This window comes from Netta rufina (genome assembly GCF_964035555.1).
Source record: "Netta rufina genome assembly, chromosome: 9".
NCBI lineage: Eukaryota > Metazoa > Chordata > Aves > Anseriformes > Anatidae > Netta > Netta rufina.
Genome location: NC_140132.1, coordinates 24586762 through 24600999, shown reverse-complemented (window position 1 = coordinate 24600999; position 14238 = coordinate 24586762). Strand labels below are relative to the sequence as shown.

The 14238-nt window shown below is 50.1% G+C and overlaps 1 protein-coding gene across 2 annotated transcripts in view; it reads right to left on the bottom strand.

The window, feature by feature from the left end:
- The window catches only part of PPM1L (protein phosphatase, Mg2+/Mn2+ dependent 1L), a 66083-nt gene extending 57383 nt beyond the window's left edge, over nt 1-8700 (bottom strand). Inside the window, exon 1 of one of the 2 annotated variants that reach the window (XM_084291820.1) lies at nt 7918-8700. In XM_084291820.1, the coding sequence (XP_084147946.1) occupies nt 7918-8320 (403 nt within the window). In that variant the 5' untranslated portion in view covers nt 8321-8700. Of the gene's footprint in view, nt 1-4669; nt 4811-7917 lie in introns of those variants that run through there. The other variant, XM_084291822.1, reaches the window with a different exon arrangement.
- Between the last annotated feature and the right edge of the window lie 5538 nt (nt 8701-14238).

Here is a 14238-nt window from a genome sequence, read left to right as displayed (position 1 = left end):
CAGAGTTATAAAACTGTTAGTGCTCTTTCAAGAGCCATAAAGAAACGCAGCCAAAACGCACACTCATGTGCTCTGTTCCTCTCAGGCACAGAAAGAGAGAGAGAAAACAGGATTCATCCTAACCCCCCGAAATCACTCTCACACACATCTCCCAGGTCTGGGAACTCGGGCAGCATATAAATAGTGGTACCCTGAGAGTAATTTTCCTGTGGCTGCCTGAGAGCCGTGCTAGGAGGGTTATTAAACGTCCCCAGCCCTACAGCAACCTGCAGCTGGGGCAGACCGATGCACACACACTCACACAGCTCTCCCCTTTTCAATACCTCTGTTTCAGCACGTGTTTGGGGGAAACACACATTTCAGGGAAAGTTTAGGCAATCCCGCAGTTCACACGTAGACTACCTGCAAATGAACCAGGTTCCCATTTAACATGCAAGTTTAAAGGAGTGCGAGCGAGCCGTGGCACACCAGAGAACTGTATTAGGGACCGCGCGCTTCCACTGAGCGGAAGAAATGTTTCGTGCCCTCCAGCAGTTTGCTGTCTGGTAGAGAATGAAAAAGTAAAGAGATTTATTACATTAAAAAGTGTATTGATTGAAAACACTACGGTATGACAGTTTCAGCTATTAAAGCAGAACTTAATAAAATCAAGTGTTTACCCCTGAAGGGGATTTGGGGGAAAAAAAAAAAAAAAAAGAAAAGAAAGAAAGAAAAAAAAAAAGAAAGCTTTTGTACCGTTTATGACAATGAGACAATTTGCAAGGGATAACATTTTAACACCGAAAGTAAATGCAAATAAATGTTCGTTTCTCCAGGGGAGCTTTGAGGTTTGCCGACACGACGTGCTGCGGGTAATTGCGCGGCGGTTTAGCAGTTAAGACACGTCCTTTGATTGTCTGGCTGGAGATGTCAGCTGCTCACACAGCTGGGAATCAGACAAGGTCGGAGATGATGAGAGCCAGCAATGTTTCAGCATCATAATCAATTTGTATCAGCAGCAGCGGGACTGCAACTTGGTGCTGCCACGCTGCGCCCCCAGGTTCGCCCCGGCACTCGCCGGGCACTGCGATGCTTCCTCTTCCTCCTCCTGCTCCTCCTCCTCGTCCTCTGCCTCAGCGCTCAGCTGCAGCCACACGTCAGCCCCCTTCCTGCAATGCTCACGATAGTTCACCTGCAGCAGCTCAGGCCCAGCTCTGTGATTTAGGCACCAGGCAACGCTGGCACAGCAGGGCAGTTATCGCAGCCGCCCTTTACACCCTCGCTAGCGTCACCTGCTCACCCTGCCTCAAGTATTTGTTGCTATTCTGGCATCTTCAAAGCTTTTTTTTTCCTCCAAGTTGTAACAAAAGTGACACGCTTTTTAAGCTAAGTTGCCTTCAAACAAATCTCTCCGTTTAGCAGCAAGTTTTGAGCTGCTTTAACAGAACCACCAGCCGGAGTGTTTAACACCAGCTCAACGACTGGAGCGAAGGCACACGAGTGCCCAGCCCAAACACTGCCCGGCTCGCAGCAGCTGCTGACCCTGCCCACACCTCCTGGCAGCCCGGGGTCACGAGCTGTCCGTGGACACGTCTTTGGCAGCACGGAAACTTCCTTCTGGACGTGTCTTACGTCTTCTTTGTTGTCACGGTACGTCCAGGGTGAGCTGAAACTCCGCGGGGCTAAGAAGAAATAAATCTCCATGATGATCTTTTCCAGCGAAGATCCCTTGGGCGAGGAGCTGGCCAGCAGCCAGGGAAGCTGCTCTGTCCTGCTGGGCTGCCAGCGAGGGAACATCCATCACGCCCAGAACAGGACCAGGGGGCAGCAGCCGAGGGGACGGCAGCCTCCGAGGCCGGCTGGGAGCAAGGAGAGCCCGGCTGGCACCTGCTGCCTGGCTGCAGAGGCACACGGGGAGCGCGTTCCCCAGCTCGGTACGGGTTTTGCACATGGAGGCGCTTCTAGGAACACAGGGATCACGTTCAGCAGCACGGCCGTGCCACATGGTGTGAGCAGCAGCAGCTCGCCTCACCTTGGCACAACGCCCCAGGGGCAGGCGAGCACCCCGGCAGAGGCAGGGCACGCATGGGGCCTGCCCCTGCACGGCCCCAAATTGCTGCCAGGGGCAGAGTACAGGCACAGCATCCCCTAAAGGGGTGAAGGTGTAAGCTTCATGGGATGCGAGGGACAAAGGTAGGGCCCCAAGGTTATCTGGAGAGCAGGGAACGGGAGCCAGGACACTTCCCTCGAGCAGGGGGGCGGCAGTGGGGTCGGAAAGGCAGAATTTGGGTTGGGGAGTTCGCTGCAACCTTAAGGTTTTAATGAATTTTGGAGAGAAGCGGAGCCAGAGGCGTATGACTTTCAGTGCATAATTATAGCAGCCGCTGCCCTTAAACTAGTTCTGGGAGCTCTCATTTGGAGGCCGTGGATTCAGATCAGAGCTCACAGAATATCAGCACTTCGTTCCTTTTTCTGGATCCACCGGTGCCTGTGATGTGCTTAAAATGAAGAGCAAGCCCTGAACATCGAGGTTCAAGGACCAAAATCGTTAGTGCCAGACCCCTTTTTAATGCCTTTTGGGTCACAAAACACGACTGGTCTCATCCAGCACCATTCCCAAGATGTGATTCAGAGGCTCCTGGTACCACGGCAACGCACCTCACGACACGAGGGTGAGAAGTTACTGCCTGCAGCTTCCCTGCTCCGGAGGCACAATGTGCAAAAACGTCCAACCCCCTGACCTGCAGACCTGCTTCCACCAAGCTCCCCGTGCCCCAGAGCCATTTGTTTGGGCTGGACACTGTTAGCACAGGGGCTCAAGTTGAAAAGCACCAGGCCCGCTCCCATGGGCGTTCGAACATTCCCGTCCCGCAGCTGTGGCGATGGCCGAGCAGCCGAGCACTCAGCCCGGGGCAGGAGCACGCACACCACCACTCCCCATGGACCCGTCCCCCTTATTCCAGCTCACCGAGAAACTTCAACGACTGCTCATAACCCAAAAGCACCTGTGGATCAGAACTGACGTAATTAAATCAGTGGCAATCAGCTGGCCCCGACGTGGAAGCAGCGGTTCGAGCGAGGCTGGCAGACCACGTTTAGAAGTAATTGACTTTTTGATGTTTATAAAAATGGAAAAAGATTCAATTCCACGCCCAGTAATACAGCTGTGAATGACAGCGGCGAGACTCCCTGCTTCCAATTACACGTTTTTACACCATTTTAATCAATTTTAAGTCACATTTTTGCAGAGTCAATGAGAGCGTAGAGCAGATCGAAACATTACACAACCGTGGTCTTGTTGGGTGCAAATCCTAACCCTGTAAGGAGACATCCAAGAATCAAAATTTGGGTAAAGTAGGCAAAATGGCAGAAGTGTTGCTCTGTGCCGTTTTGGTTCACGTTGTAGGCCACTTCTGTGGAATTTACACGCAGATCTGAAACCCGTGGATCATCGCGGCCTCACCCATGTAAATATTCATTCAAACTCAGGCGCTTTGCAGGGCATTCTTCTGACATTGAAAGAAATGACTATAAAAGGAAAACCAGCAGTAACCCCAGCAGCTGCTTTTTTAAAGCTGCAAAGCTTCAAAGACTTCACCTTTGTAACGAGGCTACAACATCCGCAGAACCTCAAAGCTGTTGTTTCATTTATTCTTACGTTTCTTTTTTTAAATATCAAGCCATTAATCCTCAATGGCCTCTGCTCAGAAGTACAACAGACACTTTTTCATTGCTAAGTTTGCTTAAGTAGTTCTGTATCAGAGGAACGGGGTGTGAGTTAGTCAACAGATCCCAAATTAAAAAAAAAAAAAAAAAGGAAAGAAAAGAAAAGAAAAGGAAACTAACAGAACTTTCAGCTTTCTCTTCCCAGCATAAACACCTTTTGCTATTAGGATCAGAAACAAACCAAATGAAAGCAAACAAAGAAACGAAACCAAAGATGAAGTCATTCACTGGTTATTAACCCATATTTGGTAGGAGGCGAGCATTTCCTTCCAACTGGCAACTACCGTCTCCGGTTAAGCAGAAGAAATTTCCCCCCAATAATGCTGAGAAGACGACGCTCATCACAGCGTGGCCTGTGCACATGCGAGCTCAGGTCGTCAGTCCGTGCACTGCCAGGAGCACAAGCACCAACTCGCAGGCGTGCAGAGCCCAGAGGAGCTGCCACGCTCTGTGAGGACGACTCGGGGCTGCTCAGCTCTCCCCACACCTCACCCCCCTGGCACACACGCGGCGGGCTCGCTGCAACGCGGCTGGAGCGGTGCCGTCTGCTCCGGGCTGCACCTCAGCGCTCTCGTTTCCATAGCCTCGGACAACATTAGGAAGGGCTCTCACCATTATCTTCAGACCTTTTTTTCTTTTCTCCCTTTTGGTAAGTTAATCAGTAACCAGAGCCTTCTGCCAGCGGTTCGTGCTGCTGATTTCAAGGCCCCGCGGCACAGACGGCTTTGCAAGGTTTGTAGAGTTCAAAACTTGAGCTATTGATACAGCAAATCCTCTCCTTTCGCATTTAGGCTTCCCTACACCGTGAGTAAAGAGGTGCATTTCCCATACTGCAACACCCTATCTGCAACTCTGAAACCAGCTGTATCAGGCAAAATGCCCTAATCCACATGCACGGGTTCCCAAGGAGCAAGCCTTGCCACGTCCCTTTTTATGAGCCAGTTACTCAGCTTTAATTTCTCACCGCGATGATCCACGTCCGTTTACAGCTGCAACAAGCGCAGGCAGCACAGAAGGCACCGTCAGCAGCGTTACTTTAGGAGTCCTCACCCGGTGGGACCGATAAAACGACCTGCAGGGTAGCCACAGCCACAAAACTGCAGCTGGCAGCTGAGCTGCTTCGTCCAGCACTGAGATCCAGGAAAAGACAAGCTGACTTTGTAAGAAAGGAAGCCTGCACTACACACCACGCATCACATTTCACCCCTAAAATACGATTCCCTGTAAGAGGTAATTGCAGCAGCTCGTCAGATTCTTAGCTGAACACAGAGCATTCGCAATTCCTTTTGTCTATCAGTTTATCAAGGCAGCCACAAACTGAAGTAAATGGCTGCCAACCTATTTGGGATGAAATTATAAGACAGGAGAGCAAATGACATAAGAGAAGGGTAGAATTTACCCAAAAAGTTGGCAGTACTTGAGCAAAGCCCAGAGATCTTCATAAATTAGCACGATGCAGTAATTCCTGTTACTTGAATTGCATTTCGTTCCCCTTCCGCTTCACCCCGATAGGGCAGGAACCAATTAACGAGGACACGTTCCCCTGCACATCGCTCTAAGTACTCAGTTCGCATCTCACACGTGGCACTGTCCACTTGGAAAACATTTTTCCACATCTAGAACAATTTGTTTCACACGCAGCTCCGCAGATGAGCCGGCCTTTGTTCTTTATCTACACACACAGACATTTAACGGGAGCGCGCAGTGAAAATTTAATCGTTACAAAGGCTTTGCTACACATGAAAGCAAAGCCTTCCACAGAGTCATTTGTCTCTTTTACAGAGATAAAAATAAAATAAGACATCCAGAAAACCAGTTCAAATGGAGGCTTCAGGTTCAGTATTATGTACTGCCGATTAAATAAGACTCTTCAGTCCTGGTCTTTCTTTTCTCCCCCCTGTTTCTACTGAAAACTCTAAAACCTGCATAGATAAAACCCCATTTTCCATAATATGTTTCGGCTGTATGGAAAGCACACGGTTCATGCTTTCCTGATCAGTTTTGCATAAAACCTAAAAGTAGAAACTGGTTGTGTCCCCAGTGAGCAGACACCTCTCCCTCAGTGGCTCTAGATGCCACTGAGAACATCTGGAGATTTTCTGAGAAACATAAACGAGAGAAAGGACAACTTACATTCAAAAATATTAACTTGAGTAAGATTTGGAGAAAGATCTGCAATGCCCTTCAAATGACGGGCCTCTTCTAAACGCCTCACGCTTTGCCACCGAATCAATTAGAACAAGTTCTCTGAGGATTTGGAATACCGAAGATAATCGAGCTTCCCACAGGTCCTGTACAAACAGCTTTAGTGGATGTGATTCCAAGCTCCATAACAAAATATTTCTGCCTATATACAGATATATGGACAGACATACAGAGGGAGCACATTCTTGTCATCTTGCTGTTCCCCGTGATAGTTTGGGGTTATTTCAGATACTGAGCACGCAGGTACGGGGCAGAAACACAGAAGATACAAAACAAACTGAAGAGGATCGCTCCTCCACAGCGCCCAGATCTGAGTGTTTACATCGTACTTCTATCTGCAAACACCTCACAATATCATTTAAAAACACGACAGGGATACTCCTGCAAACTTGTTTTGGCCGATCAGTTCAGACAAGGAAAGCTGACAAGTGAAACAACCGGGAAGGCGGCACAAGACACAACACGAGCACCTTCCCTCCCAAAGCCTCCGAAAACAAAAAGCCCCATGTACCAAATCCAGGCAGCAGAGGTTGTATTCCCTGAAGAGAAGAGACGCAGCGGTTTGAGATCCATACACACGTTGCTACCGCTATTCCTCAAAGGCCAAGGCACAGTGATCTGGCGTGAGTGTGCCACTAAGGGCTGCCACAACTGTGTCCCAACCAGAAAGGAGCCCAGGGTTCAAACACAAGCAGGATGTTTACAAAGTTGCCTATTTTCAGCATCCAGCGTGTTTGCTTTATTTTAAAGGGAACAAAACACTGGCCACTGCAGGGCAGCAGCATCACAGATGACCCCCTTCCCAACTGTGCAGGCAACGGAAGAGAAGCTTTTTTATTTTCTATCTAAGGCCTGGATCCTTCCGGCAGCACTCGGAGGTTCAGAGGGCCAGCAGCTGCCCTCCTGGTGCTCCATTAGCCTCTGGTCACTGCCAGGGCTGTTTCGGGAAGGACTTTATCTGCGTGATCCATGAGAGCAGCTGGAGGAACAGCCAGGCTCTCGTGCTGTGCAGCACACGCAGCCTCCCCCCTCTCCTCAGCAGGAGCACTTTCGTGTAAAACTTCCCCATTCCTCTCCATCTCCCGTCATCCTTGCAAAACCCCGAAGGTAATTTCCTACCTTGCGTAAGGGATGCTGGAGCTGGCGTGTCTGACAGGAGCCGCCTCCTCGGCATTTCTTTGCCACAGTTATGAGGGACGTGCCCTGTGCTACACAAGGAGCCGAGTGGCACGCTGCTAAACGAGGAGGAAGCTGGACTTTCAACATTTGTCACCTGAAAGGACTGAGGGACCCCCTCACGCTCTAACCCTTGTTACACAGCTCAACCTCCAGGAAACCACTGCCCGAGAAGTTGGAGGTTACACACCCGAAGTTTCCCAACTAGCAAGGGCAGCAGCACGCCAGCACAGTTGGAATTACGTTCAAACCACATGTAATTCATAAACACAGCGCTCGTCCTCAGTGACTTGCTGGTCTTCGAGGGAAGGTGAATTGCACAGAAGCCACGCACACAGACCAGCTTTGGGGCTGCACACATGCCTTGCTCGGAGAGGACGCTCCTTCCGAACGCGGCGGATGAGCACAGCTCCTGACAGGAGGGGGAGACGAGACCAGCCCTTTGCCAAAATCAGATCACACCACACTTCGCTGTAACAAAAGATGCCTCCGGGGAGTTTGTGCTCATCATCGTTATTCCACGCACGTAAGAGCCACCTTCAACGGCTTTTGCTTCAATTAAACCTTTACTACTGCAAAGGGCAGAGGGGGTGCAAACGTATTCACACCGTGCTGATCGTGGAAGTGGTAATGAAAGAGAAAGCAAATGGAGTATCTCCCTCTGTATTCAGAGCATCTTCCCCCACACACCACCATTGAAGGAGAAAGGCACAACCCCCCAAACAATGTCTTGAGATAAACCCCGAAACCTCACAGGCAAGGACAAGCCCGTGTCCCTTGCCCTGTAACCCTCTTCCCCCCACATCCCTTTTTTTTTTTCCAGCCGAGCACTTGCCTCTCCTCCGTGCCCATCAAATATCCCGAAGATGGAGGGGTGAGTCTTGTTCACCAGGTCGGTGATCACTTCGAACCTGTCCTCCATGTGATCCCTCCGGCCTTGGATGGAGTAGACGGCCACGTTGTGGCTCTTGAACTCCCAGGTCTTGGAGAACTCCGCATCCAGCACGTCTAGCCCCCCGAGCCGGTCATTCTGCATGATCTCGGCCACCTTGCCCTTCACCATCTTCACCGCATCCCTGCTGGACTTCACGATGGTCTTCACCTCATCCGTGTGGAAGAAATAACTCCACAGGGCCAGGCTGATGCACAGCAAGAACAAGGTCTCCGGTCTGAGCAAGAAGTAACGCATGATCCGACCCAGCAGAGACAGCAAAGTCATTGTATCCTCTATCATTTATTATCGGCACCGGGTATCCCCGCACCATGCGACGAGCGCCCGGGCGGCCGGGCTGGGGCTGGGGGCGGCGGCTCGGGGCTGGGGGCTGCGGGCTGGGGGCTGGGGGCTGGGGCTGGGGGCTCACCGCATGCTCGGCCGGGGCGCAGCCGGCGTGCGGCCAGCCCGAGCCCCGCTCCCCACCGCTGCCTCCTCCCGCTGCCGGCCTCGTCCCGGCCCAGTCCCGGTCCCGGTCCCGGTGCGGCCCGGCCCGGCTCGGTGCGGTTGCTCCCGGCTCGGTGCGATGCGGTCGCTGCCCGCCCGGCCCCGCTGTCCCCTCGGCGCCCGATCCCGCCCCTAGGCCGCTGCTCGGCTCCGCTCCGCCCCGGGCCGGGCTGGAGGCAGGGAGGGAGGGCAGGAGGGAGGCCGGCGCTCCGGGAGCTCGCCGCGGGCAGGCAGCGGCCGCACCTGGCCCCGCGCCCCCCCCCTCCCGGCCCCCCGCAGCCCCCCGGCCCTCCCCCGGGGCGGGGCGCCACCGCCTCCGCCGCGCCCGGCCCCGCCGCCCGCCTACAAGTCCCGGCGGCCCCCGCGCGGGGAGGCAGCGGGCGCGGGGTGGGAGCGCGGGGCGCGGGGGATTGTGGGGGGTGTAGTTCCGCGGGGCTGGGCTCTGCTATTATTATTATTAATTATTATTATTTCTATCTAAATTATGTCAGTGTGGCTGGGACACTTGTGGTACAACACAGATGCCTCTGCGGTCAGATCCAGAGTGAGCAAAGGAGCTCAGCGGAGGGTTTCGTGATGGCCAACTCCTACGCGGTTTGCTCCAGCAAATCCCCCAGTGGAAGAACAGAACTTCAAGATCCAAGCACGTTCTTTTAAACACTGGAAATCAGAAAATTTCCTGAGTATTCAGCATATCAGATGGTACTGAAAGATTTCGTTTGTGTTGGGGGGAGAACTCCGGCATTTGTTCACTTGTGGAAGCAAAGCAAAGCAACCCCAGAGTCAGCTTCACAAACCAACTCAGGGTACCCGCTGTACAACGCGCCGAGCATGCAGGAACAACCATCCCTTGCTCAACAGCTCCTCCTGCTGCTGCCATGTGTCGTGAAGCTGGGAAGGCACCATTCGATCTCAAGCATGAGCTACAGAAACAAATCTGCTAATATAAACACGCATTGATCGTGTCTTTAGTGGTGTAGTACACTGGTGTTGGTTTTGTGTTGCCTGGCTGGGAATAAAATGGGAAATTCTTTTGGGCCCAGAGCACAGCAGCAACATCCAACTTTGACTCATGGCAATTTTCACGGTACCCAGAATCAAAATGCAGAGATACTAGAAAAGGCACTTGCTCTTTGTTAGCTTGTACAACACCAACACGCAGCATTGCCACTCCTTGCTTGTGATAGGAACACGAGGGTTTTAGTTGTAAGAAGCCTCACAGAAAGATACTTGCAACAACAACTTAAAAAATAATAATCATTTACTCTTTATGCAAACTGATTTTAGGGATGCTATTGGTGTAGCTCAGAAGAGCGCAGTGGTGTAACCGGTGGCAGGTCTGTCCTTTCGTTGCAGCTGGGAACAAGGACACGTACCAGAATACTCCACAAAGCCCACAGTCAGCTCCTGTTTCTTCTGCTAATATATAAAATCCTGATAGAAGAACTAGGAGGAATGATGACTACAAAGTTGTCTTTTTTGCATGTGAGGAACAAAATGGCAATGCAGCAAAGTATCTCTCGCTTTTCTTCTCAGATGTTTAAAGGAAGGGATTTTAGAACACTCAGGATGTTCTTTGGCCACGACAAACACAGCTCTGCAGAGGATGAGCAGTATAAAAATATCATAAACTGTTTCCTGCAGTAGTTTTGATAACAGGTAAATAAAGATCCAGTTTGTCTGGAGAAGTTTTTTATCCCTTCTTTTAGTTGCTATAAACAACACTTTACAATATTGTTCCAGAGCTTGATGTTGCAGCAAATGCCAAGCATTGCAGGTAAATTCTCCCTTCCCTCTGGTAAACCCAGGAGAAATCCTATTATAGAAACGTTGCTCATCTCGCGTCTCCCTTGAAGAGGAACATTTGCAGATGCGGAGTGAAAATAGCAATTTTCCACATAAGTTGTTCTCTTCTATTTTCCACGACTCTCATTCCCTCTCCCCACTACCGCCCATCTTCCCGCGCACAGCCCGCTCTGTGTTTATTTCCCGGCCACGTCGTGTCGGTGAGAATGGGGGCCACAGGACGTGGGGAGGTTCCTGGAAAACGGCCTCGTGTTTTAGCAACATCTTTTAGTTATGCGTTAAGGCTGGGCTGGAAGGGAGCGCACCGAGGCACAGCCGTGAAGCAGAGCATTGCTGTGCAGCTGGAGCCCATCTCAGGGGTGTCGGGAAGGTTGGATGTATGCAGAGAGAACCTGGGAACTGAAAGCCCCAATTTTAACTGATACTGAAATCTGGTTTTGGTAATTTCCCAGACACCAGATGATCCAGGTATGGAAAAGGTACCCACAAAGAAGCTGTAATACTGATGGCAGCAGTGAAATGCGGACCAAAAGATGAAACTGTTCCCACTGAAGTCAGCGAGCATTTGCCTTGGACCTTGGTGGGCGCACGGCCCCGGAATTTTGATGCTGAGTCCAGCTGCCAGGGACGTGCCATGCTCTTGGAAATTCTCCTTGATTTACTCCGAGGTTTCCCTGCTTAGCTCCTCTGTATCATAATTATTCAAACCACATTTTTTCCCTGTCAGTTTCCAGAGATTAATTCACTGAGAATTGGAGCATGACTGAAACATCGCCAGAAAAGCCCAGCAGATAAAGCTGAAGATGATCCCGACTGCCAAAGCTGCTATCTGAAGTGTGCCTTCATTTAAACAGCAGCGTAACTTTGCCTCGCTGCTCGGTGAGGATATATCTGGAAATGTTTGTAAAGTATTTGCCGGTAGATTAATGCCTCACGAACGTACCACTTTCATGAAGAACTCCAAGGTATGCAAGCAAAATAAAAATAGCAACTGAGCAATTTAGAATCACTTTGAATTAGCGATGAACTGGCAGCCTTCTTGTGAAATCTTTCTGAGATTTGAACACAAATTGATAAAAATCAATAACAAAGGAATCTTAATTTACTTCTTCATTAATTTTTACTCAGTTTAGCAGCTGTTTCTTGTCTTATGTTGTAGACCATTTAATTTGCATTAAGCAAGAGACTACAAATCTGATTTATACATTTTAATTCCAGGTTTGCATTTTCACTTCTTCTGGATACATTTGTATGCAGAACATTACGGGCTGCAGCCTGGAGCAGATCCCTGGGTCAGCCAAGCTAGGCTGGTCCCGGTACTGAGATGAGAGGGGAACTGAGGTTACGGGTGCCTTTCGTGTCTATTCTGAAGTGAAAATTATCTGTGGACTCAGCTGATTTTTAATTGGGGTACAGAGAGTGTAAGACTTTCATGATTTTTAAAATTACATTTTTTAAAAATCTGTGCCCAGTGCTTGGAATTTGCTTGAGGTGGGTTCGGTACATCCAGCTGAAGCACTCGTACCTCTGGGGCTCAAATGGGACGTGGATTGTGGAAGCGGAAGGGGAAGGAAGAGACTCAGACGTCCTCTAAAGAGCCACCACAGCAAACTGAAGGAGCCTTGCTGACGTCCATGGGACACAGCCAAAATCCGCCTCCAAGAGAGATCCAAAAGCTCAAGAAATACAGAAGTAATAGGGGAAAACACCACCACCAAAAACAACAACAACAACAATGAAATTAATTGTGAGTGATACTCACAAAGAAGACTTTAAAATCCTGTCAGGTGCTAGTGCTAAGACACTCCGAGGTGTTTAGATCTCCACGCGCCACTGAATCCTACAGGAAAGTTTGGGCTCAGAAGAGCTGGGTGCAGGCAGAAAAGCAATAATCCTAAACACAACTCCTACTCCAGGATGTTTTACGTGTCATCTATTCCGTGTGTGTGTCTGCAGTGAAAACCATTTCTTTCTGTTTGTTCTCCATCTTCTCCTGGGCAATATGTCTGGTAAGCTCCGAGCTGCACGGCTTGTGCTAGAATAGCTGCACGGCTTGGTACCTTCAGCTGTCAGAACTGTCTCTCCTCTTTCCCAGTTTGTGAAATACACACACCACGGCACCATCTGCTTCACCCTGATGCAGATTTGCCGCATAGGAGCCGTAATTTAATGGGGAAAATCATTTGCCTAGAAGAGAATTTTATGACTTTGTTTTAATTTTCTTTTATAGCTACTTTTTTTTTTTTTTCCCCCTGCTAATTCCCACATCAATCCTAAGTCTCCTGAGGCACCAGACTGTGAAGCTGACACCAGATGGGAAAATGAGTTTCAGACAGCTGCGGGCTTCCCTACTGCTGCTTCCAGCCATCGAGGACTCATTGCTGCACGTGCGTATGGGAAACGCTGGTGGTAGCAAGGCAGCACTAAATGCAGGCTCCGTGGTTTCAGCATGCTCACAGCTCACAAAATTTGCCACAATCACAGTGTCTGTTTAGAGAGCATGCAGTGACTGGCAGCTGCCTTCAGTCGAGGAGAAAGAAGCAAACAAAGGATGAGGGAGCACGCAGAAGGACTGGAATGTATTTTCATGCATCCCTTCGCAGGAGGCCGTTTATCAGATGTAACGAACTGCTTTATTTATAGCTAATGACATCTCCAAAAACATTGTTCTCTGCTGACCTTTACTTTTAAGTTGACAGTCAGGAAACCTGCTCTGCCAAGGAACTGAAATAATTTTTAACCAGAATTAAAAAACAAAACAACAACAACAAAAAACCACAGCGGAATCCATTGTTAAACCATGAACCCATTATAAATTATTGTATCTCCTGCTTTTCTTAACCTCACTGTCATTACTGGTTGCTGTTGCTAGTGTTATCCAGGATGACCAGCAAATCTTGTGCATGCAAAGAAAATAAGCACAACTTTATTTAATGTGGGAGTTGGAGACACTTAGCTGGTAATCTGATCAGTTGCTGGTACTGTCAGCTCCTTATTCAGGGGCTCTGTCTCTCAGTTGCCTGTGCAGTGCCTTATCCATGAGTAATGCTACCCAAATAAAGAACAGGGATTTGTGTCTTTCCAGGCTGAAACAATTAGTCACTGCTTCCTACAGAACCCAGAAGGCAATAACCAGGCCATTTCAGCCCAGCAGATCCCACCTCTTCCAGCTGGCAGACCCGCTCCCACCGGCAGGTCTGAGCTCAGCTCGCAGAGAGGATCGTGCCCGTGCTTTGATCAGCATCTCTGCGCTCCCAAACAGCTTCCAGCTGCAAAGCAAAGCAAAGGGGCAGCAGGAGGCAAAATGCCAGCACGCTGGGGCCGGCTGTGCACCACAGAGGCAGCTAAGTCACCTCACGCTGCCGTCGAGCCCAGCGCTGGGGGCTGAGATGTGTGTTTGGCAATTGCCTCATCACGGTCAGCAGTGCCTGTCACCGCTTCCAAAGCACGGTGCTTCAGGAGTCAGCGTGCCCTGCCACTTCTTCTTCTTGCAACACCAATTAGCCTGCTCACTCTGCGATGCCTGGCAGAGGCACAGTGGATGTTTAGGAATCTTGCTTGTTGTTGCTCATGGGAGTTACGAAGGAGAGCCACAAAGTAAAGGGAAGGTGCCTCCGATGTCCTGGAGTGGTGCTGGGGTGGCGTGAGAGGGGCAGGGCTACTGCGTTTTGTCTTGACCTGCTGCAGAAGAAGGGCACAGACCACACTCAGCTCCGAGACCACAAAGGAAAGGCAGCCCTTTGTCTGCGGGCTCGTAACATTTCTCATTGAACTTTTAAGCATTAGCAATGTACCTCGGGATAAGCGGATCAACTGAGCAGAAACATCTCCGTGTTAGAATTAATCCTCCACTTTAGAACGAAAACCAGATAGCTGTGCAGATAAAACTGCTTCTCCTTTCTGCTCCT